The sequence below is a fragment of the Peromyscus californicus genome, unplaced genomic scaffold, assembly GCF_007827085.1.
Source record: "Peromyscus californicus insignis strain IS unplaced genomic scaffold, ASM782708v3 Scaffold_20__1_contigs__length_68692818, whole genome shotgun sequence".
Classification (NCBI taxonomy): domain Eukaryota; kingdom Metazoa; phylum Chordata; class Mammalia; order Rodentia; family Cricetidae; genus Peromyscus; species Peromyscus californicus.
The window spans coordinates 47,315,550-47,340,664 of record NW_026294503.1 but is presented as its reverse complement, the minus strand read 5'-3'; the positions used below and the strand labels follow the sequence as shown (position 1 = coordinate 47,340,664).

The 25,115-nt window shown below is 49.8% G+C and overlaps 1 protein-coding gene across 2 annotated transcripts; it reads left to right on the top strand.

Annotated features, from left to right (window-relative positions):
* The first annotated feature begins 8,153 nt into the window (after positions 1-8,153).
* LOC128116302 (cytochrome P450 2D28-like) lies at positions 8,154-12,904 on the top strand. 2 transcript variants are annotated; one of them, XM_052747481.1, is made up of 9 exons: positions 8,154-8,342; positions 9,219-9,390; positions 9,682-9,834; positions 9,912-10,072; positions 11,229-11,405; positions 11,553-11,694; positions 11,899-12,086; positions 12,484-12,625; positions 12,726-12,904. In XM_052747481.1, the coding sequence occupies exons 1-9, from the start codon at positions 8,154-8,156 to the stop codon at positions 12,902-12,904; spliced, it is 1,503 nt and encodes a 500-aa protein (XP_052603441.1). The 2 variants fall into 2 exon arrangements, with proteins under 2 accessions (XP_052603441.1, XP_052603442.1); XM_052747482.1 differs by lacking the exon at positions 9,682-9,834.
* Positions 12,905-25,115: the final 12,211 nt, after the last annotated feature.

Sequence of the window (25,115 nt, the reverse complement as noted above, 5' to 3'; positions counted from 1 at the left end):
AGTGCAAAGGCACAGCCTGCAGATTCAGCACCTGGGAACCAGACACAGAGAATGGCAAGTTTGGGGCTAGCCTGGGCTATAAAGCAAGGTTCAGGACTGCCAGAGTCCATGCTGAGGATCACGGTCTCACGAACAGAGAGCCGGGGGGAGGGGAGGAGAGAAAAGAGGAAACTGAATGGGAAGAAGGGAAAGCAGGAGAGGAGGATGGGAGGGAAGAGAGGAAGGAAGGAGAGTCCTGGTGCTCAGAGTGTCACCTGACCCTTCCTCACCAGAAAGACACAGCAGCGCTGACTGAGGAGGTGACAAACTGCAGGCAGGGGCAGGACTCCAGGGGTCCAGGGACAGGTGTCATGAGCCTGACAGGACCCACACTGCTCCTGTCTGGTGACAGAGATGCAGGAGTTCCCTGAGACCCTGAGGTGCATGAGTGCCTGGAAAGGCCCCCAGAGCTGGGAAGGCTGCTGTCCCCACAGAGGTGATGGCAGAGAGAGGACAGGGAAGAAGAGCAGCAGGAGGGAAAGGGACAGCAGAGCTAGGGATTGGACACACCCCCAGCCGTCTGTCACATGTGTCAGGGGACAGGACACGCCCAGGATCCATTTGTCCTCCTCCAGTGGAGTCCAAAGGACAGTGATCAAGTATCTTTTGACATGTGTGCAGAGAACTGTGAACTGGTAGCACCCCTGAATCCTGATGACCAGGGAGTTCCAGCTTGGTCTTGTGGACATGGCACACTTGTGCAGCTGACATGAATACCAAGACCCCAGTGCCCCTGGAAGTCACACTGATCCAGACAGGACACATTTGTTCACATGGCTGAGGAGACACAGATGGAGGATGAAAGGAGGCAAACAGTGCTAACAGGCAGATATTTACCAGAGCATCCAGGTCATCCGCCAAGAGCTGGTGACAGACTAGGAACTTTATAATACACAGTGTTTGTGACATCCATCACCTGCTTGGTGCACTTAGATCATGGGGACTCATTTATCCCTGAAGCAGGAAAATCAGGACTGAGTAGTGTAGCTCGAAGTATTCTTGTGTCCACCCAGCTCCTACAGCCCCTCAGACTCAATCAAGTAAACACACAGAGATTTATATTATTTATAAACTGTACAGCCACAGCAGGCTTCTTGCTATCTGTTTTTATATCTTAAATTAACCCATTTCTATAAATCTATACATCAACATGTGGCTTGTAGCTTACCAGTATCTTACATCATGCTTCTCCTCATGGCGGCTGGCAAGGTCTCTCTACCTCAGCCCTCCTGTTCCCAGAATTCTCCCCCTGTTTGTCCCGCCTATACTTCCTGCCTGGCCACTGGCCAATCAGCATTTTATTTATCAATCAATCATACCAACATATACTCACAGCATACAGGACATCCCACAGCAGAGTTGGTCCATGCCATTCTGCACACCTGTACCCAGTCAGCACCAATGCTACTCTTTCATGATGTCATACATGACACACAGAAGAGAGGAGGAGACTTGAAGAGAGGCAGAACGTGGGACAACTAACGTCCAGGTTTAACCATCGGTCCTCAGAAGCTGCCCTGGGAGGGTCCTGGAGTAAACCAGGAGGAAGCCACCAGCCTGAGCCAATCAGTGACCAGAGCACAGTTGTCTCTGTCCCCACTTCTGACCATGACATATGCTGGATCTGGATCCCCAACAAGGACAGGGACTGCACCTTCCCTGACAATATGGAGTGATGAGCTGTCATGTGCAGTGTGCCCGGCAGTGCCCAGGACAGAGGTACCATTTGTTGGAAGGCTCAGGAGTCACCTTCACATTCTCCTCATGGCTGCCATCCTAAACAGAGGCCTCTTGACATGAGGAGGACACTGCCTCCATACCTCCATGTGGAAGATGTTGGGGGAAGATCGACCCACCAAGAACGAAAGTGTGAATAAAGGAAAGAGACCACCATGGGACAAGTTCCTGGCCCAACTTAGTGGTCTCCCCAGGATTTTCACACCATTTATCAGCTATCTCCGATAGTTGTGTGTCTTGCTTTCCTGATCCAGTGTGTGACCTCAGCCCTACACTGGGGTCTAACTACCTTCCCAACTGTCCCCACTCAGTCCAGGAGATCCAGATAACTCCCCCAGTGCCCTCATGTCCTTACATGGGCTACAGTTATCTCCCCCACTGCCCCTGCTCACTTAGAGGGGCTTTTCCTGCCTCCCTGCACTGACCCCCACTAGTCCACTGGGGCTCTCACTGCCTTTCCTTTCTGGCCCCCCCCCACCCCACGCCACACAGGGACTCCTGCTGCATTCCCACACTGAGCCTCACTTACCCACAGGGTCTCCAGTGGCCTTCCCCCACTGCCCCTCACTCACCCAGTGGGGCTGCAGCCTCCTTCCCCTAACTACAGGAGACACCCTCCCACTGCTCACACAGCAACAGAAGCCATTGACTGGTACTCACGGTCAGACCATCCTCTCTGGCCAACACAACGTTCCACAAAGCTTTTGTGAGGATGTTTTTTGTTTTTTGTTTTTTTTTTTTACTGCCCCCTGAGGCAATGTCCTCAAGCCCCCAAAGCTGCACATGGGTGGCATTCCTGGTCATTTTTCTACAGGTAATGATTATGCACCTGAAGCAGATGTTCCATTGGACATCTGCCCATCGTGCTCAGCCCAGCAGAACCACAATGTTCGGCTCTTGGGATGGACTGAAGGTCGCTGGCCCCTCACTGCACTTGACCAAACAAAATACAGAAACTTGTGGCTAAGGACAAAAAGCAACATGGCAGTCTGATACAAGATGGCAGGTTCCAATCTGTGGGACTTCTGGATCCCAGGTGTCTGTTGTGAGTGTTGGACATTGTTTTCTTGGTAGCCTGGGCAGCAGTGGGGCAGACATGGAGCTGCCGACTGGGCACGGCCTGGTGTCTATGCCCATATTACACTCATCTTTATATTACTGGTGGATTTCTTCCACCGGCGCCAGGGTTGGACTTCTCGCTACCCACCAGGCCCTGTGCCCTTGCCTGTGCTGGGCAACCTGCTGCAGGTGAACTTCAACGACATGCCACACACGTTCTACAAGAGGAGAGAGTCCATGGTGGATGGTTACCGAGGTTACCGTGTCTGATTCACCACATCCTTCGGTATAGCCACAGGTTAGACAGGAGCTGGGCCCCCAGCACGGGACAAGCATAACTGCTCCCTGGTTGCAGGCACTACCTGGTCTGAGGACACTCTACTTTCTAGGGCAAAAGGTTTTTTGGGAAGTGACGCAAAATCCAGGAGGTGATGAGGGTGTGACAGCAGGGTGCAGATCCAGTTAGACAGGGTAGAATCATGAAGGCCCCAAGTCCTTATGATTCTGTCACAGATGAGGGCTTAGTGAAGTGCATGATCTTAGGTCTAGAGCAGCATGTCTGTCAGCAGACCAAGTGGAGAGAAAGGGGCTGTGGCTGTGCGAATCTCTTGCTACTGTGTGGTCTCTGGCCTCACTGCCCATATCAAGGAACCGGTTTCTTCATGTGTCATGAGATGCTGAGGGGTCCCAGGACAGTGTCCAGGCTCTGGCAAGAACACAGCAGTCCTTTACTGAACTTAAAGGATGGAATGCCACAGCCACAGGGTGCCAGGTCTGAGACCGGCACTCAGTGAATAAGTTTTGACCAGGGAATTTAAGGATTAAGGATCAAAACAAACAACACATACACAAATACACAAACACACACACAAGCATATGCACACATGCATTAAGCTGGTTCAAGGATCTGTGGGCAGGGCACCTCACTTCCTAAGTGCTCTGTCCCTCTCCTTCAGCTTCGACAACACTATGGTGACTTTTTCAGCCTGCAGATGGCCTGGAAGCCCGTGGTTGTGATCAATGGACTGAAGGTGGTTTGGAAAGTGTTGGTGAAATGTGGAGAGGACACTGCAGACCACCCCCCAATACCCTTCTTTCAACACTTGAGCACTGGTTCCAAAGCTAAAGGCAAGAGGCTGTGTGGGGCACAGAGGGGTTCAGAGCCAGTCCTGGGGGACAGTGAGCAGAGGAAAGACAGGGTAGGATACAGGTGGTAGGGCAGTTAAGCTGTTCAATAAGGCCACTGAGATCTAGGCTGAGGAGCCAGTAAGCAGCACTCCTTTATGGTCCCTGCCTTAGTTTCTGCCTCCCGGTTCCTGCCCTGACTTTCTACCTTCCACTCAGTCTTCTACAACCTCTATGGTCTCAGTCTGGCCAAACTCTATTTCTCTTGTATCTTTTCCAACACTACACACAAACATTTTCTTTTCTCTGAAATGGGCAGCAGATTCTACAGAATCCTCTGCAGAAGCATCTCTCTCAGGCTCAAATACATATCCTTCAGCCTGGTGGGGTCCAGCACACATCCTGACATTTCTGTCAACCTGGTGTGGTCCAGCACACATCCCTACATATCCAACAACCTTGTGTGGTCCCCTACATCCCTATATGTCCACTATTGTGGTCCAGCGCACATCTCCACATTTCTGTCAGACTTTTGTGGTCCAGCACATCACTGAATCCTTCTCTTCAATACAACAGGAAGTCACAATATCAAAAGTCCTGGAATGCTTTGTTTGGGGGTCTCTCAGTGCTTCACCCTAGGTGTACACAATGTCTCAAAAAGTTTTCCTCAACTATCATGAGCAGTTATAAAGCTCAGATCACCGATGCACAGCTGCCTCAGTGGCTGTGGATGTTGGAATATGGCGCTCCATTCTTAGACCTGACTTTGTGTCTTTCAAGTCAGGTTTCCGCTGAAACCTGACTGATATTCTCCTCTTGTACTTTGATTTCCTTTCCATTCAGTTTTGTCTTTAGACTGTTTTTACGTTTTACCTTGTCATTTTTAAAAATTTACAAATTGTGCATTTCTTTCTGTTTTCTTCCCTTTTACTTTTCTTCTTTTTATTTGTTTGTTTTTGGTTTTTGTTTTGTTTTTCGAAACAGGGTTTCTTTTGTAACAGTCCTAGCTTCCTGGAACTTGCTTTGTAACCAGGCTGACCTTCAACTCACAGATCCACCTGCCTAAACCTCTCAAATACTGGGATTAAAGGCCTGTGACACCACACTGGGCTGTATTTCTTCACATACCAAGTGTGACCCATCTCAAGCATTAGTTCTGCGGTTTTCGATTCCATCGGTAACACAATGGGCAACACTCCTGCTGTGGCCTCATGTAGCAGGAATCTTAAAGAATCTTATTAATAAAAACAAACCTGGTTAGGTATTGGGGCAAATGCTGGAAAATCAGAGAAGCAGAACAAGCCACAGCTACCTCACCTCGTTAGTTCCTCAGCTGATCCTGTTTCCTCAGACTGGAAGCCTCTCAGTCCTCATCCCGAATGAATCTCAGCTGAACTGTGCTGCTCCAAAGCCTGAAAGCTTAACCAGCCAAATGCTTCTAGTTCCTGGTCTTCATGCCTTATATACCTTTCTGCTATCTGCCATCACTCCCTGGGATTAAAGCCTTGCTTTCTGGGATTAAAGTTGTGACTCACCATGCTTGGCTGTATCCTTGAACAGATAGATTTCTGCCTCTGGAATGTTAGGATTAAAGGCGTGTGCTACCACTACCTATCCTCTATGTTTAATACTGTGGCTGTTCTCTTCTCTGACCCCAGATAAGTTTATTAGCATGCACAATATTTTGGGGACCACAATGCCACCACAGCCTCAGACCATGAGCCTCACCAACCATAAAGAATCTCTTGGCCTTCCTTTGCCCAAACTAAGTGTTCCCGAGGCAGCCCCCTCAGCGACACAGTCACCCCAGGGAGTCACATCACTCTTCCCAAGCTGACTGGGTTTACAATTCTCACCAAGCCTAGGGAAAGAAAGCAGGGACCCAGGAATGACCTTAGACTAACTGTGGTCTCACTTCAGTGAACCCAGACAGTTGAAGCCAGCAAAGGGAAATGACACACAGAACAGAGTCCAGGAGAGACATGCCCAGGTCCTTTCTATTTGTCCTCCTCCAGTGGAGTCCAAAGGACAGTGATCAAGTATCTGTTGACATGTGTGCAGAGAATTGTGAACTGGGAGCACCCCTGAACCCTGATGACCAGGGACTCAGTTCCAGCTTGCTCTTGTAGACATGGCACACCTGTGCAGCTGACATGAATGTCAAGACCCCAGTGTCCCTGGAAGTCACACTGATCCTGACAGGACACATTTGTTCACATGGCTGAGGAGGCACGGATGGAGGATGAAAGGGGGCAAGCAGGGCTAACAGGCAGGTGTTCACCAGAGCATCCAGGTCATCCCCAAGAGCTGGTGACAGACCAGAGAATTTACAACACACAGTGTGTGACATCCCTCACCTGCTTGGTGCACTTACCTCACTGGGATTCACTTAGGCTGAAGCAGGAAAATCAGGCCTGAGTCAGTCCATGCCACCCTGCACACCTGTACCCAGTCAGCACCAATGCTACTCTTTCATGATGTCATACATGACACACAGAAGAGAGGAGATTTGAAGAGAGGCAGAATGTGGGACAACTCACATCCAGGTTTGACCATCAGGCCTCTGAAGTTACCCTGGGAGGGTCCTGGGACAAACCAGGAGGAAGCCACCAGCCTGAACCAATCAGTGACCAGAGCACAGTTGTCTCTGTCCCTCCACTCTGGACTGTGACCCATGCTGCTGTCCTGACTTCCATTCAGGGCTCCATTCAGGCCACGTTGGGGGTTGAGAAAGTTTGTCAGTGCCCCAAACTAGGGTCCCATATTATCCTAACTTTGTTGGACAGGGAAAGAGCTCTGGACAAGAACAGGAAGCTGATGTGGGAGTTTCAGGCCAGCAACAAGCATGGAGTCCCCCACAGGCCCTGGTGACATAGACGTGGGCTGAAAAATGAGTAGCAGGGGCAGCAGAGAGGAGGAGACCCAGGATCTAGTCCTTGCTGAGGTGCTTCAAGGTGCCTTTGGTCTTCAGAGGTCTGGATCCCCAGCAAGGAGAGGGACTGCACCTTCACTGACCCTAGTGATTGATGAGCTGACATGTGCAGTGTGCCCAGCAGTGCCCAGGACACAGATGACATTTGTTGGAAGGCTCAGGAGTCATCTTCACATTTTCCTCATGACTGCACATCCTAAAAACAGCTTCTGGCATGAGGAGGACACTGCCTCCATATCTTTATTTGGAAGATGTTGGGGGAGAGATTGACCCACCAAGAAACAAAGTGTGAATAAAGGAAAGAGACCACCATGGGACAAGTTCCTGGTCCAACCTAGTGACCTCCTCAGGCTTTCAGACCATTTCTCAGCTCTCTCCAAATGGTCTGAGAAATCTCCTAATTGTGTGTCTTGCTTTCCTGATCAAGTGTGGGACCTCAGGCCTACACTGAGGATTACATGGGCTCCAACTACCTTCCCACTGCCCCCATTCAGCCAAAGTAGATCCAGATACTCCTCCACTGCCCCCTCAATCAGCCAAAGGGGATCCATCTATCTCCCTCACTGCCCCCCACTTACTTAGAGGGTCTTTTCCTGCCTCACTGCACTGGCTCCCACTAATCCACTGGGGCTCTCACTACCTTTCCTTTCTGCCCACCCCCCCACCCCACGCCACACAGGGACTCCTGCTGCATTCCCACACTGTGCCTCACTTACCCACAGGGTCTCCAGTGGCCTTCCCCCACTGCCCCTCACCTACCCAGTGGGGCTGCAGCCTCCTTCCCCTAACTGCAGGGGACACCCTCCCACTGCTCACACACCCACATAAGCCACTGACCTGTACTGACAGTGAGGCTATCCTCTCTGGCCAACGCAACCTTCCATGAAGCTTTGGTGAAGTCTTACTGCTTTCAGAGGGAGTGTCCTCAAGCCCCCGAAGCTGCACACGGGTGGCACACCTGATGATTTTTCTACAGGTAGTGATTATGTACCTTAAAGCGGGTGTTCCACTGGACATCTGCCCATCATGCTCAGCCCAGCAGAACTGTTATGCTCAGCTCTTGGGATGGACCGAAGGTCTCTGACCCCTCACTGCACTTGACCAAACAAAACACAGAAATTTGTGGCAAAGGACAAAAGGGCACCACTGGCAGTCCCTTATAAGGTGACAGGTTCCAAGCTGTTGGGACTTCCTGATCCCGGGTGTCTGTTGTGAGTGTTGGACATAGTTTTTTTGGAAGCCTGGGCAGCAGTGGACAGACATGGATCTGCTGCCTGAGTATGGCCTGGGGTCTGTGGCCATATTCACAGTCCTCTTCATATTACTGGTGGATCTGATGCACCGCCGCCAGCGCTGGACTTCACGCTACCCACCAGGCCCTGTGCCCTTGCCTGTGCTGGGAAACATGCTGCAGGTGGACCTCAACGACATTCCAAACAGCATCTACAAGGTGAGACAGTCCATGGTGGATGGTTACCGAGGTTACAGTGTCTGTGGCACCACATCCTGGGGATGTAGCCACAGGTTAGACAGGAGCTGGGCCCCCAGCACGGGACAATACAATCAGCTCTCTGGTTGCAGGCACTGCCAGGTCTGAGGACACTCTACTTTCTAGGGCAAATGTTTTTTGGGAGGTGAAGCAAAATCCAGGAGGTGATGAGGGTGTGACAGCAGGGTGCAGATCCAGTTAGTCAGGACAGCAATCAGGAAGGCCCCAAGTCCTTATGATTCTGTCACAGATGAGGGCTTAGTGAAGTGCATGATCTTAGGTCTAGTTCAGCATGTCTGGCAGAGACCAAGTGGAGAGAGAGGGACTGTGGCTGTTCAAATCTCTTGCTGCTGTGTGGTCTCTGGCCTCACTGCCCATCTCAAGGAACCAGTTTCTTCATGTGTCATGAGATGCTGAGGGGCCCCAGGACAGAGTCCAGGCTCTAGCAAGATCACAACAGGTGTCATATCTACCATGAGTCCTTTACTGAACTTAAAATGGCATGCCACAGCCACAGGGCGCCTGAGACAGGGCACGGAGCTCAGTGGAAGAGCTTTTGCCCAGTGAATGTAAGAACTAAGTATGAAAAAAACAACACACACACAAATACACACACACACACACACACACACACACACACACAAGCATATGCACACACACTCATTGTGCACTCACACACTGATACACATGCACACACACACACACACACACACACACACACACACACACACATACACGGACACACGGACACGGACACTGTGCCAGTACTTATGCATTAAGCTGGTTCAAGGATCTGTGGGCATCTCACTTCCTAAGCACTCTGTCCCTCTCCTTCAGCTTCGACAACGCTATGGTGACGTGTTCAGCCTGCAGATGGCCTGGAAGCCTGTGGTTGTGGTCAATGGACTGAAGGCGGTTCGGGAAGTGCTAGTGAACTGTGGAGAGTTCACTGCAGACCGCCCCCCAATACCCATCTTTGAACACTTGAGTCCTGGTCCAAAAGCTAAAGGCAAGAGGCTGTGTGGGGGATGACAGGGGTTCAGAGCCAGACCTGGGGGACAGTGAGCAGAGGAAAGACAGGGTAGAATACACATGATCAGGCAGTTAAGTAGTTCAAGAAAGGTCACTGAAATCCATAATGGAAGCTTCTTAGTATGCTGGAGAGAGATAGAGAAGTTTGTGTGGATGGGAGGTGAGGAGGGAGGTTATGAGTGACCTTGATGCCACAGGAGGAGAGGAATGACAGGAGCAGAGGACAGCAGAGCCAGGTGTCCTTGGTTACACACAGATGTGTCTACAGGAGTGATCTTTGCACCTTACGGGCCCGAGTGGCGAGAACAGCGAAAATTCTCTGTGTCCACCATGCGCAACTTCGGCCTGGGCAAGAAATCCCTGGAGCAGTGGGTGACAGAGGAGGCTGGCCACCTCTGTGACGTCCTCGCCGAAAAGGCTGGTGGGTGATGGGTGAGGGATGAGATGGGCACAGTGAGACATGAAAAGTACATGACTTGTTTGCAACTCCACTCCCAGGGCGGCCCTTCAATCCCAACACCATGCTGGACAAAGCTACGTGCAATGTGATCTCGTCTCTCATTTTTGCTCGTCGCTTTGAATATGAAGACCCTTACCTCATCAGGATGCTGAAACTCCTGGAAGAAGGTTTGACAGACGTCTCTGGCTTCATTCCTGAGGTAGGAGGCTCGGGGCAGCCTGCTGCACCACTTTTATGCTATCGGGGGGTCACAGAGGAAACTGTGAGAAAAGACCAAGGGAGAGGTCTTTGGGGAGTCAACTGCAGGAGGAAAGGCCTGGAGCTTGACAAACGTCAGATAACAGGAGGGGGAAGTGGATCAAAGTCAGGGCTTCTAGAAAGAGAGGGAACCTGTACCTTCTGTCTACATAAAAGCCAGACAATTCTGTGATTTCCAGAGTAGAATGTTCCTTCTGTTCACCCTGGGCTACAAGAGCCTGAGGGCTGGAACTGAGGAGGAGGCAATGATGGGTGGGGACAAGCAGGCTCTGGGCCCATTGTGAAGGAGGCTGGGATCTGAGACGGGTCCAGGTGGACACGGAGCATAAGCAACACCAAGCTGCCAGCCAAGTGGTTAGTGGGTAAGGGGCTTGCCAAGCAAGTATGGAGTCCTGAGTTTGACGCCTGGGACCCATGTAGGGTAGAGATGATTGCAGTAGAGTATTATTTGAAGGTGTGATACTTTCGTTTATGTTGCATTTGTTAAACTCTGTGAAGCTGTGTTACTGGGCCTGTCTAAAACACCTGACTGATCTCATAAAGAACTGTACAGCCAGCAGCAAGGCAGGAGAGAGAGAGAGACAGGCGGGGCTGGCAGGCAAAGAGAATATATAGAAGGAGAACTCTGGGAGGAGGAAGAAGAGAAGAGAGATGGAGGAGTGAAGAGAGGAAAAAGTAATGAGAGAGAAGTAGCCACCGGAGGAGGAGGACTCCAGGGGCCAGCCACCCAGCCACCCAGCCACCCAGCCACCCAGCAAGCCATGGAGTAAGAGTAAGATTTACAGAAGTAAGAAACAGGAGACGTCCAGAGGAAAAAGGGAGATGGCATCATTTAAGTTAAGGAAAGCTGGCAAGAAACAAGTCAAGCTATGGCCAGGCATTTATAAATAAGAATAAGCTTCCATGTATGTTTAATTTGGAACTGGGTGGTGGGCCTCCCAAAAGAGTGAAAACCACTAAGAACGGATGATGGACCCTACACATTGTCCTATCACTTGCTCACATGCACCATGGCACATGAGCCCCATACACAATAATGAATCATGAGTAATTAAATTTTAAAGGAAGCACTGACACTTCCTCTGTGGCTGTCACAGGTACTTAACATGTTCCCAATCCTCCTGCGCATCCCAGGACTGGCTGACAAGGTCCTCCAGGGACAGAAGAACTTGGCAGCAATGCTGGGTGACCTGTTGACTGAGCACAGGAAGACCCAGGACCCTGAACAGCCACCCCGAGACCTGACTGATGCCTTCCTGGCAGAGGTGGAGAAGGTGAGGGGCAGCTGTTAACATGGGGCTGGGGGCTGGGGGCTGCCATCCTGTGTATCACCAAGTGCCTCAGCCCCTGGGCTGGTGGACACATTGGGAGGCCATTCCAGACTTCTCTCCCCACTGACCCACTTTTCCTGTCTGGCCCAGGCCAAGGGGAATCCTGAGAGCAGCTTCAATGATGAGAACCTACACACAGTGGTGGCTGACCTGTTCGCTGCAGGGATAGTGTCCACCTCAACCACACTGTCCTGGGCCCTGCTGCTCATGATCCTGTACCCAGATGTGCAGAGTGAGCCTGGCTGGGGCTGGGAGGGAGGAGAGACAGGCACACTCCCTGAGCAAAATCAACACACGTGTAGCACAGACTTAAGCCAGACACCAGCAACACTCATGGACATCTTGCTCACATGGACTCAGCCCTTCACGTGGTGGTAAGAGAGGAGAAAGGGAAGTCCCTTGGGAATGCTTCACTGAGAAGATGCTCTCCCTCCAGGCCGCGTGCAACAGGAGATTGATGAAGTCATAGGACAGGCCAGAAGGCCAGAGATGGCAGACCAGGCCCGCATGCCCTTCACCAATGCTGTCATTCATGAGGTGCAGCGCTTTGGGGACATCTCTCCGTTGAATTTGCCATGCATCACATCTCGTGACATTAAAGTCCAGGGCTTCCTCATCCCCAAGGTAGGCATGGGCCCTCAAACTATTACATCATGACAGTAGCATACATGGGCAGGAAAGAACAAGACCAGCATAGCCCAGATGTCCAACATGCCGATGGAACCAGCCTGGTTTAGACCCACATTAGCCACCAAAAGTCCTTGGGAAAGAGAAATGGCCAATGAAAATGACCACAGGGGATTTTAGAGAACACTGCACACAGAAACAGATCTGTTTAAGTGCCAACGGGAGACTCCATACAGGGCCCTGCATGGCATTAGAGAAGGAGCTGTGGGGCTCTGGGACTGAGGTTCAATAAATAATCCAGAGTGTGCAGGAAGAGGATGTTCATGTGAACTTGATGACCAGGGTCATGTTAGCCATGTCTCAGTCCATGTTCACACCATGTGCCTCCTGCCAGGGAACGACCCTCATCCCCAACCTGTCCTCCGTGCTGAAGGATGAGACTGTCTGGGAGAAGCCCCTCCAGTTCCACCCTGAACACTTCCTGGATGCCCAGGGCCGCTTTGTGAAGCATGAGGCCTTCATGCCATTCTCAGCAGGTCCTGGGGGGTGCCTGGCTCCATGTCTCTTCCTAGGGGGCCTTGGAGGGTGGAGCATCCATCAGGCCCCAGACTGACTGAGCCCCTCTCCCACCCACAGGCCGCAGAGCATGCCTGGGGGAGCCTCTGGCCCGCATGGAGCTCTTCCTCTTCTTCACCTATCTCATGCAGTGCTTTAGCTTCTTGGTGCCTGATGGACAGCCCCGGCCCAGTGACCAGAGAGTTGTTGGTGTTTTGGCAACTCCCTCCCCCTACGAGCTCTGTGCAGTCTCTCGATAGCAGGACACAGATTCTAGTCCAGCCCCTAGCTCACTCTGATCTTCCCACAATAAACCAGTTTTATGGCTGCCATTTCCTTTCTCATTTAAACTCATCCTGTCTGCATCTGGTACTCAGAGAACTGTCCACCATCACCACTCACCCTGCACCTGAGCCTTCCTAATGGTCACCTTGAATGCTAGGAGAAAGGGTTGAGCTCACCCTAGTGCAAAGGCACAGCCTGCAGATTCAGCACCTGGGACCCTGACACAGAGAATGGCAAGTTTGGGGCTAGCCTGGGCTATAAAGCAAGGTTCAGGACTGCCAGAGTCCATGCTGAGGATCACGGTCTCACGAACAGAGAGCCGCGGGGGAGGGGGGGAGAGAAAAGAGGAAACTGAATGGGATGAAGGGAAAGCAGGAGAGGAGGATGGGAGGAAAGAGAGGAAGGAAGTAGAGTCCTGGTGCTCAGAGTGTCGCCTGACCCTTCCTCACCAGAAAGACACAGCAGCGCTGACTGAGGAGGTGACAAACTGCAGGCAGGGGCAGGACTCCAGGGGTCCAGGGACAGGTGTCATGAGCCTGACAGGACCCACACTGCTCCTGTCTGGTGACAGAGATGCAGGAGTCCCCTGAGACCCTGAGGTGCATGAGCGCCTGGAAAGGCCCCCAGAGCTGGGAAAGCTGCTGTCCCCACAGAGGTGACTGCAGAGAGAGGACAGTGTTTGTGACTTCCCTCACTTGCTCATGGCACTTAGATCATGGAGACTCATTCATCCCTGAAGCAGGAAAATGAGGACTGAGTTGTATTGCCTGGGTATTCGGGTGTCCACTTGGCTCCTGCAGCCACTCAGACCCAACCAAGTAAACACACAGAGACTTATGTTACTTATGAACTGCATGGCGATGGCAGGCTTCTGGCTATCTGTTCTTATATCTTAAATTAACCCGTTTCTATAAATCTATACCTTGCCACGTGGCTTGTGGCTTACCAGTATCTTACATCATGGCGGCTGGCAGTATCTCTCTGCCTCAGCCACCCTGTTCTCAGAATTCCCCTTTCTCTTTGTCCTGCCTGTACTTCCTGCCTGGCTACTGGCCAATCAGCCTTTTATTATCAATCAGTCATAGCAACACATATTCACAGCACACAAGATATCCCACAGCACTTCCCCTTTTCTGTTTTTTCAAAAAGGAAGATTTTAACCTTAACGTAGTAAAATTACATATAACAAACCAATTATCAAGCAAGAATTACAGTTACAATATTAGTCTATTTATATATAATATCTAGTCCATTTTGTCTTTGGCAGAATTAAAGAAGATATCCTACCTATCCTATATTTGTGAGTCTAAGGTTTCATATCTAACTTATCTCTTATCATAACTAAGGAAATTATAACTATCTAGTCTTCAACTACATCAAAGACCTCAGAAGGATATAATAATATTACCTGAGAAATGGGAGAAGGATGCAAGCAACTTTTGGGAGTCTTGTGAGAGTAGACAGAGATAGCTGGCAGCCTGGACACTCACCCAAAGTTCTTTGGTAAAGTAGGGGCATCTGTCTTCAGCCCACAGGCCTAGAGTCTCTCAGTCACTTCTCTCTGTGTCCTGTAGAATGTCTGGCAGTTTCCTCTGCGAAGCAGGAACCTGAAGGACCATTTTGTCAAGCAAAGTTCAGTGGTCACCTTCTTATGGGTTCTGCATGTCCAGTCGATCAAGCAGTCCAGGCAAGAACAGTTTCTTGCCCAAATGACTGTTTTTGCCAATAAGAAGATAAACTTTTTATAGAGTGTCTTCAATACCCACCCTCCTCTCTGAAGCAAATTGGTGCTGCCAGGAGCAGATATGTCTCACTGTCTATAAAGTCCAAATTTTTACAACATTTTAAATGCCATATTCTGTAGATATTTGAAGTATTTGAAGATTACCTACCTAATTGAATTATATCTATGTATACCTAGAAAACTTAACATGACTATAAGTTTGACTATCATAGAAGACTAATTATTAATCTGTATTTTTTAATTATCCATTACAATCTAAATGAGTTACATAAACATAATACCTCAAACGAGAGTAGAAATATATATATACAGTATAACAAAATTAAGTTTAAACTTGTATCAATATACTAAAATCCATAGCAATGTAAAACATTTTAAAATGTTGTTTTTCTCTAAAAGTAGGTTCATTAATCTACCCTTTCATTCTACCACGCCTACATTATCCCCTTTTCTTCTTAAGAAAGAGATTGCATTGATAATCAACCTGCTTTAAATAAAAATATTGGTTTTTCTCTGTCCCACACCAGAGGGCTCTTGTGATATGGGACACAAGAATCTCTCAACCTTTTCTTTTAGGAATATGCTTAGGTTTAGAGAAGGAGTGAACCAATTCCATCTCCAAAGCCAGCTTGGCATATTTGGGAATTTGGGCGTAGCTTCTCTTACTACTTCCTGCTGGATGAGGGCGCTGTATCTTATGGGGACATAAAGAAATTTTTAGGATTATGGAGTAGTCCATGAGGCTGTATTGTCTGAGCCAGTTGTCTTGAAACCATTCTGGATGTTGGGTCATCTGGGCCATGATGTCATTGGAGACCTTTCAGGGAGTCTTGGCTGGTCAAAGCTGATGCATCTTAATCTGGAACAAATCTATACCCTTTTGCTTTCTGTGGAAACATAAGCAGAGCCTCCTTTCCAAAGCAACATATCTTTAGATCCAAATTTTGAAGTCAAGGTATCGTTAAAATATACATATTGGCATACATATCCATATACATAACTCAACAGCTTTTACAATCAAATGTCTTTCTGCAGTTAAAAATCCCAAAGACAACACAATCCAGATTCTCTATGTAATATCCATCTTTACGTGGCTTATTTTTGTACTACCTTTACTGTCTCTCTAAAGACTTTATTTTTAAAAACTATTTCTTTATATAGCTGCATATATTTTTTCTCTCTTTCAAGCCTATGTACATTTTTACACACATTGTAAACTGTTTAGAGGTTTATCCCATCTGAATCTGTCTTACTGTGAACTTTTGCTTTAAACTGCAGCATTCTAGGACTCAAAGGGCAGCTATGGCTGCTGGCTCCACCCACCTCAGCTTTGCAACATGTTGGTGATACTTTTACCAGCAGCTCTGGGAACCATGCTACCACAGACTCTGGAAAGCAGTGGGTCTATGATTCCATCCAGCAGCGTGTAGCACAGAAACCTCTTTTTTTTTTTTTTTTTTTTTTTAAGTAGCAAAAACTATATCCAACACACAGCATAGAGCGCAGCTCAGGGACAGTTCTACGTAACATAGCATCGGTCAAGCCCGCAATGCCACAAACCCGCCATAGAGTAGCTCAAACCCACAGGCTGCCACTAGCTTGAGAGAGACAACTAGGAAGCTGTTTTTAGCTCCGTTTTAGAATCTTTTTTCTCAGGTTTTAGGTGAAAACTCTTGCCAACCCATTGGGCGCCAATTGTAGCTGGAGTATTCCTGTGTCCACCCGGCTCCTGCAGCCACTCAGACCCAACCAAGCAAACACACAGAGACATGTTACTTATAAACTGTTTGGCCATGGCAGGCTTCTTGCTATCTGTTCTTGTATCTTAAATTAACCCGTTTCTATAAATCTATACCTTGCCATGTGATTTGTGGCTTACCAGTATATAAATATATATAAATATATATAAACATATAAATCTATAAATCTATAAATCATGCTTCTCCTTGTGGCAGCTGGCAGCACCTCTCTACCTCAGCCCTCCTGTTCCCAGAATTCTCCTCTCTCTTTGTCCTGCCTATACCTCCTGCCTGGCTACTGGCCAATCAGCCTTTTACTATCAATCAGTCATAGCAACATATATTCACATCATAGAGGATATCCCACAGCTAAGTTGGTCCATGCCATTCTGCACATTTGTACCCAGTCAGCACCAATGCTACTCTTTCATGTCATACATGACACACAGAAGAGAGGAGGAGACTTGAAGAGAGGCAGAATGTGGGACATCTAACGTGCAAGTTTAACCATCAGACTTCACAAGTTACCCTGGGAGGGTCCTGGAGTAAACCAGAAGGAAGCTCCCAGCCTGAGCCAGTGACCAGACACAGTTGTCTCTGTTCCCACTCCTGGCCATGACCAATGCTGGTGTCCTAACTCTCATTCAGGACTCCATTCAGGGCAAGTTTGAGCTAGAGAAAGACACTTGTCTGTGCCCCAACCTAGGGTGCCATAAAATCCTTACTAGGTTGGGCAGGGCCAAGAGCTATGGACAGGAACAGTTAGCAGATTGGGGGCTTCTGGCCAACAAGAAGTGTAGAGTCCCCCACAGGACCCGGTGACATAGACATGGGAAAGTGACTGGCAACAGGGGCAGCAGAGAGGAGGAGACCCAGGGTCTGGTCCTTGCTGAGGTGCTGCATGCTGTGGACTCCATCTCCTCTCACTCAGCTCCTGCCTTCCTTCTGCCACACTGGAGGGGGCAGCAGGGAGCTCCCGCCTGGATTCCACTGGGATTCTGAGCCTTTGGTCTTCAGAGGTCTGGATCCCCAGCAAGGACAGGGACTGCACCCACACTGACCCTAGGGAGTGATGAACTGACATGTGCAGTGTGCCCAGCAGTGCCCAGAACACAGGTGACATTTGCTGGAAGGCTCAGGAGTCACCTTCACATTCTTCTCATGGCTGCCCATCCTAACCACAGCCTCTGGTATGAGGAGGACACTGCCTCCATACCTCCATGTGGAAGATGTTGGGGGAAGATTGACACACCAAGAAACAAAGTGTGAATAAAGGAAAGAGACCACCATGTGAAAAGTTGCTGGACCAATTTAGTGGCCTCCCCAGGATTTTCAGACCATTTCTCAGCGCTCTCAGATTGGTCTGAGAAATCTCCTAATTGTGTGTCTTGCTTTCCTGAACAAGTGTGGGACCTCAGGCCTACACTGGGGTCCAATTATCTTCCCCAATGCCCCCACTCAGTGAAGTGATCCAGATAACTCCCCAAACGCCCCACATGACCCCACATGTGCTCCAACTATCTCCCCACTGCTCCCACACACTTAGAGAGGCTTTTCCTGCCTCCCTGCACTGACCCCCACTAATCCACTGGGGCTCTCACTGCCTTTCCTTTCTGCCCCCCACTGCCACACAGGGATCCTGCTGCATTCCCACACTGTGTCTCAGTTACCCACAGGGTCTCCAGTGGCCTTCCCCCACTGCCCCTTACTCACCCAGTGGGGCTGCAGCCTCCATCCCCTAACTGCAGGAGACACCCTCCCACTGCTCACACACCCACAGAAGCCACTGACTGGTACTGACGGTCAGGCTATCCTCTCTGGCCAAGATAACATTCCATGAAGCTTTGGTGAGGTCTTACTGCTTCCCTAGGCAATGTTCTCAAGCCCCAGAAGCAGCACATGGGTGGCATACCTGATCATTTTTCTACAGGTAATGATTATGCACCTTGAAGCAGATGTTCCACTGGACATCTGTCCATCGTGCTCAGCCCAGCAGAACCACGATGTTCAGCTCTTGGGATGGACTGAAGGTTGCTGGCCCCTCACTGCACCTGACCAAACAAAACACAGAAATTTATGACAAAGAACAAAGGGCAATATTGACAGTCCGTTTAAGGTGGCAGATTCCAATCTATGGGACTTCTGAATTCCAGGTATCTGTTGTGAGTAGTTGACATTATTTTCTTGGAAGCCTGGGCAACAGTGGGGCAGACGTGGAGCTGCTGACGGGGCACAGCCTGGGGTCTGTGGCCATATTCACAGTCATCTATATATTACTGGTGGATTTCTTCCACCAGCGCCAGCGCTGGACTTCTCCCTACCCACCAGGCCCTGTGCCCCCTTCCTGTACTGGGCATCCTGCTGCAGGTGGAATTCAACAACATGCCACACAGGTTCTAAAAGGGGAGAGAGTCCATGGTGGATGGTTACCAAGGTTACAGTGTCTGTGGCACCACATCCTGGGGATGTAGCCACAGGTTAGACAGGAGCTGGGCCCCCAGAATGGGACAATATAAACAGCTCCCTGGTTGTAGGCACTGCCAGGTCTCAAGACACTCTACTTTCTAGGGCAAAAGGTTTTTTGGAAAGTGACGCAAAATCCAGGAGGTGATAAGGGTTTGACAGCAGGGTGCAGATCCAGTTAGACAGGGTAGAATCAGGAAGGCCCCAAGTCCTTATGATTCTGTCACAGATGAGGGCTTAGTGAAGTGCATGATCTTCGGTCTAGTTCAGAATGTCTGTCACAGACCAAGTGGAGAGAGAGGGGCTGTGGCTTCTTGAATCTTCTTGCTGCTATGTGGTCTATGGCCTCACTGCCCATCTCAAGGAACCCGATTCTTCATGTGTCATGAGATGCTAAGGAGCCCCAGGACAGTGGCCAGGCTCTGGCAAGATCACAGCAGGTGTCATACCTACCATGAGTCCTTTGCTTAACTTAGAGGATGGGATGCAACAGCCACAAGGCACCAGATCTGAGACAGGGCACAGAGCTCAGTGGATGAGTTTTGACCAACCAATTTAAGGATTAAGGATCGAATCAAACAACACACACACAAAAACACAAACACACACACAGGCATTTGCACACACACTCATTGTGCACTCACACATTGATGCACACACACACACACACACACACACACACACACACACACACACACACACTGTGCCAATACTTACGCTTTAAACTGGTTCAAGGATCTGTGGGCATCTCACTTCCTAAGTGCTCTGTCCCTCTCCTTCAGCTTCGACAACGCTATGGTGACGTGTTCAGCCTGCAGATGGCCTGGAAGCCCGTGGTTGTGGTCAATGGACTGAAGGCGGTTCGGGAAGAGCTGGTGAAATGTGGAGAGTTCACTGGAGACCCCCTCTCCCAATACCCTTCTTTCAACACTTGAGCGCTGGTCCCAAAGCTAAAGGCAAGAGGCTGTGTGGGGCAGAGAGGGGTTCAGAGCCAGACCTGGGGAACAGTGAGGAGAGGAAAGACAGGAAATGATAGAGGTGATAAGTTCAATAAGGCCACTGAAATTCAGACTCAGAAGCCAATAAGCAGCACTCCTCCATAGGCCCTGCCTTAGTTTCTGCCTCCCGGTTCCTGCCCTGACTTTCTACCTTCCACTCGGTCGTCTACAACCTCTAAGGTCTCAGTCTGGCCAAACTCTATTTATCTTGTATGTTTTACAACACTGCCCACAAACATTTTCTTTTCTGTGAGATGGGCAGCAGATTCTACAGAATCCTCCGCAGAAGCAGCTCTCACTGGCTGTACTACACGTCCTTCAGCCCGGTGTGGTCCAGCACAGTTCCCTACATTTCTGTCAGCCTGGTGTGGTCCAGCACACATCCCTACATGTCCACCATCCAGAGTTCACACATCCCTACATTTCTGTCAGACTTTTGTGGTCCAGCACATCACTGAATCCTTCTCTTCAACACAACAGGAAGTCACAATATCAAAACCCCTCGAATGCTTTGTTTGGGGCTCTCTCAGTGCTTCACCCTAGGTGTACACAATGTCTCAAAATGTTCTCCTCAACTATCACGAGCAGTTTTAAAGCTCACATCACCGATGCACAGCTGCCTCAGTGGCTGTGGATGTTGGGATCATGGCGCTCCGTTCTTAGACCTGATCTTGTCTCTTTAGAGTCAGGTTCCCGCTGGGACCTGACTGATAAACTTCTGCTGTACTTTGATTCCCTTTCCATTCAGTTTTGTCTTTTGACTGTTTCCTCGTTTTGCCTTGTCATTTTAGAAAATTTATAATTCTGCATTTCTTTCTGCTTTCTTCCTTCCTTTTTACTTTTCTTCTTTTCATTGGATCCTTTGTTTGTTTGGGGTTTCTGTTTTGTTTTTTGAAACAGGGTTTCTATTGTAATAGTCCTAGGTTCCTGGAATATGCTTTGTAAACCAGGCTGGCCTTGAACTCACAGATACACCTGCCTCGGCCTCTCAAATACTCAAATACTAAAGTCCTGTGACACCACCCTGGGCTGCATATCTTCACATACCAAGCGTGAAGCATCTCAAGTATTAGTTCTGTGTTATGGGATCCCACAGGGAACACAATTGGCAACACTCCCACTGTGTCCTCTACCATGAGCTTCACCAACCATAAAGAATCTCTTGGCCTTCCTTTGCCCAAACTAAGTGTTCCCGAGGCAGCCCCCTCAGAGACACAGTCACCCCAGGGAGTCACATCACTCTACCCAAGCTGACTGGGTTTGCACTTCCCACCAAGCCTAGGGAAAGAAAGCAGGGACCCAGGAATGGCCTTAGACTAACTGTGGTCTCACTTCAGTGAACCCAGAGAGTTGAAGCCAGCAAAGGGAAATGACACACAGAACAGAGTCCAGGAGAGACATGCCCAGGTCTTTTCTATCTGTCCTCCTCCAGTGGAGTCCAAAGGACAGTGATCAAGTATCTGTTGACATGTGTGCAGAGAATTGTGAACTGGGAGCACCCCTGAACCCTGGTGACCAGGGACTGAGTTCAAGCTTGCTCTTGTGGACATGGCAGACCTGTGCAGCTGACATGAATGTCAAGACCCCTGTCCCCCTGGAAGTCACACTGATCCTGACAGGACACATTTGTTCACATGGCTGAGTAGGATGAATGGGGAAAAATAGTGCTAACAGGCAGGTGTTCACCAGAGCATCCAGGTCATCTCCCAAAAGCAGGTGACAGACCAGGGACTTTACAACACACAGTGTGTGACATCCCTCACATCCTTGGTACACTTACCTCACTGGGATTCACTTAGCCTGAAGCAGGAAACTCAGGCCTGAATCGGTCCATGCCACACTGCACACCTGTACCCAGTCAGATCATTGCTACTCTTTCATGATGTCGTACATGACACACATAACAAGGGAGGAGAGTTGAAGAGACGCGGATGTAAGACAATTAACATCCAGGTTTAACCATCAGTCCTCAAAAGTTACCCTGGGAGGGTCCTGGGGCAAACCAGGAGGAAGCCACCAGCCTGAGCCTATCAGTGACCAGAGCAGAGTTGTCTCTGTCCCCACTCCTATGACCCATGCTGCTGTCCTGACTCCCATTCAGGGCTCCATTCAGGTCAAGTTTGAGCTAGAGAAGGATCCTTGTCTGTGCACCAGCCTGGGTTGACGCATTATCCTAACTGGGTTGGACAGGACCAAGAGCTATGGACAGGAACAGTTAGCAGACTTGGGGCTTCAGGACAAACAAGAAGTGTAGAGTCCCCCAAAGGCTCCGGTGACATAGATGTGAGCAGAGAAGTGGGTGGCAGCGGCAGCAGAGAGGAGGGATCCCTGGATCTAGTCCTTGCTGAGGTGCTGCATGGTGTGGACTCCATCTCCTCTCACTCAGCTCCTGCCTCCCTTCTTCCACACTGGAGGGGGCAGCAGAGAGCGCCTGCCTGGATTCTAATGGACTTCTGAGTCTTCAGAGGTTTGGATCCCCAGCAAGGACAGGGACTGCACCTTCAGTGACCCTAGTGAGTGATGAGCTGACATGTGCAGTGTGCCCAGCTGTGCCCAGAACACAGGTGCCATGTGTTGGAAGGCTCAGGAGTCACCTTCACATTCTCCTCATGGCTGCCATCCTAAACACAGGCCTCTGGCATTATGAGGACACTGCCTCCATATCCCATGTGGAAGACAGTTGGGGGAGAGATTGACCCACCAAGAAACAAAGTGTGAATAAAGGAAAGAGACCACCATGGGACAAGTTCCTGGCCCAACCTCATGGCCTCCTCAGGCTTTTCAGACTATTTCTCAGCTATCTCAGATAGGATCTGGGAAATCTCCTAATTGTGTGTCTTGAACTCCTGATCAAGTGTGGGACCTCAGGCCTACACTGAGGATTACATGGGCTCCAAATATCTTCCCACTGGCCCCTACTCAGCCAAGGAGATCCAGCTACTCCTCCACGGCCCCCCATTCAGCCAAAGGGGATCCATCTATCTCCCCCACCGCCCCCACTCACTTAGATGGGTTTTTCCGGCCTCCCTGCACTGACCCCCACTAATCCACTGGGGCTCTCACTGCCTTTCCTTTCTGCCCCCCACTGCCACACAGGGATCCTGCTGCATTCCCACACTGTGCCTCACTTACCCACAGGGTTTCCAGTGGCCTTCCCCCACTGCCCCTCACTCACCCAGTGGGGCTGCAGCCTCCTTCCCCTAACTGCAGGAGACACCCTCCCACTGCTCATACACCCACAGAAGCCATTGACTGGTACTCACGGTCAGGCCATCCTCTCTGGCCAACAAAATGTTCCCCGAAGCTTTGGTGAGGTCTTACTGCTTCCCCAGGCAGTGTCCTCAAGGCCCCAAAGACGCACATGGGTGGCATACCTGATCATTTTTCTACGGGTAATGATTATGCACCTTAAAGCAGGTGTTCCACTGGACATTTGCCCATCGTGCTCAGCCCCGCTGAACAGCAATGTTCAGCTCTCAGGATAGACTGAAGGTCGCTGGCCCCTCCCTGCACGTGGCCAAACAAAATACAGAAACTTGTGGCAAAAGACAAAAGGGCACCATTGGCAGTCCCTTAGAAGGTGGCAGGTTCCAATCTGTGGGACTTCCTGATCCCAGGTGTCTGTTGTGAGTGTTGGACATTGTTTTACCAGAAGCCTGGGCAGCAGTGGAGCAGCTTTGGAGTTGCTGACTGGGCATGCCCTGGTTCTGTATCCATAGTCAAACTCATTTTCATAATACTGGTGGATTTCTTGCCCCAGTGCCAGCACTGGACTCTAGATACCCACCTGGCCCTGTGCCCCTGCCCTTGCGAGCTATCTGCTGCAGGTGGACTTCAGGTACATGCCATATAGGTTCTACAAGGTGAGGGAGTTGGTGGTGGATGGATACCGAGCTTACAGTGTCTGTTTCACTACATCCTGGGCATGTAGCCACAGGTTAGACAGGAGCTGGGCCCCCAGGATCAGACAGGCTTAACAGCTCCCTGGTTGCACACACTGCCAGGTCTGAGGACACTCTACTTTCTAGGGCAAAAGGTTTTTTGGGGGATTGGGGGAAATCCAGGAGGTGAGACAGGTTGTGACAGCAAGGTTCATATCTTTTTGGACAGGGCAGCAATCATGAAGGCCCCAAGTCCAAATGATTCTGTCACAGATGAGGGCTTAGTGAAGTGCATGATCTTAGGTCTAGTTCAGCATGTCTGTCAGTAGACCAAGTGGAGAGAGAGGGGCTGTGGCTGTTCAAATCTCTTGCTGCTGTGTGGTCTCTGGCCTCACTGCCCATCTCAAGGAACCAGTTTCTTCATGTGTCCTGTGATGCTGAGTGGCCCCAGGACAGTGTCCAGGCTCTGGCAAGATCACAACAGGTGTCATATCTACCATGAGTCCTTTACTGAATTTAAAGGATGAGATGCCACAGCCACAGGACGCCAGGTCTGAGACGGGCATGGAACTCAGTGGAAGAGCTTTTGCCCAGCAAATGTAAGAACTAAGTATCAAAACAAACAACACACACACAAATACACAAACACACACACACAAGCATTTGCACACACACTCATTGTGCACTCACACAATGACACAGACACACACGTACACATGGACACTGTGCCAATACTTACACATTAAGCTGGTTCAAGGATCTGTGGGCTATCTCACTTCCTAAGTGCTCTGTCCCTCTCCTTCAGCTTCGACAACACTATGGTGAGGTGTTCAGCCTGCAGATGGCCTGGAAGCGCGTGATTGTGATCAATGGACTGAAGGTGGTTTGGAAAGTGCTGGTGAAATGTGGAGAGGACACCACAGACTGCACCCCAATACCTGTCTTTAAACATCTGGGTGTTGGGCTCAAAGTGGAAGGCAAAAGGCTGTATTGGGCAGAAAGGGGTACAGAGCCAGACCTGGCGGACAGTGAGCAGGGTAGGATACATGTGGTAGGGCAGTTAAGCTGTTCAATAAGGCCATTAAAATCCAGGCTGAGGAAACAGTAAGCAGCACTCCCCATAGTTTCTGCCTCCCAGTTCCTGCCCTGACTTCTCTACCTTTCAATCAATCATCTACAACCTCTAAGGTCTCAGTCTGGCCAAACTCTATTTCTCTTGTATCTTTTACAACACTGTCCACAAACATTTTCTTTTCTGTGAGTGGGCAGCAGGTTCTTCAGAATCCTCAGCAGAAGCAGCTCTCACTGGTTCTACTACATGTCCTTCAGCCTGGTGTGGTCCAGCACACATCCAGACACTT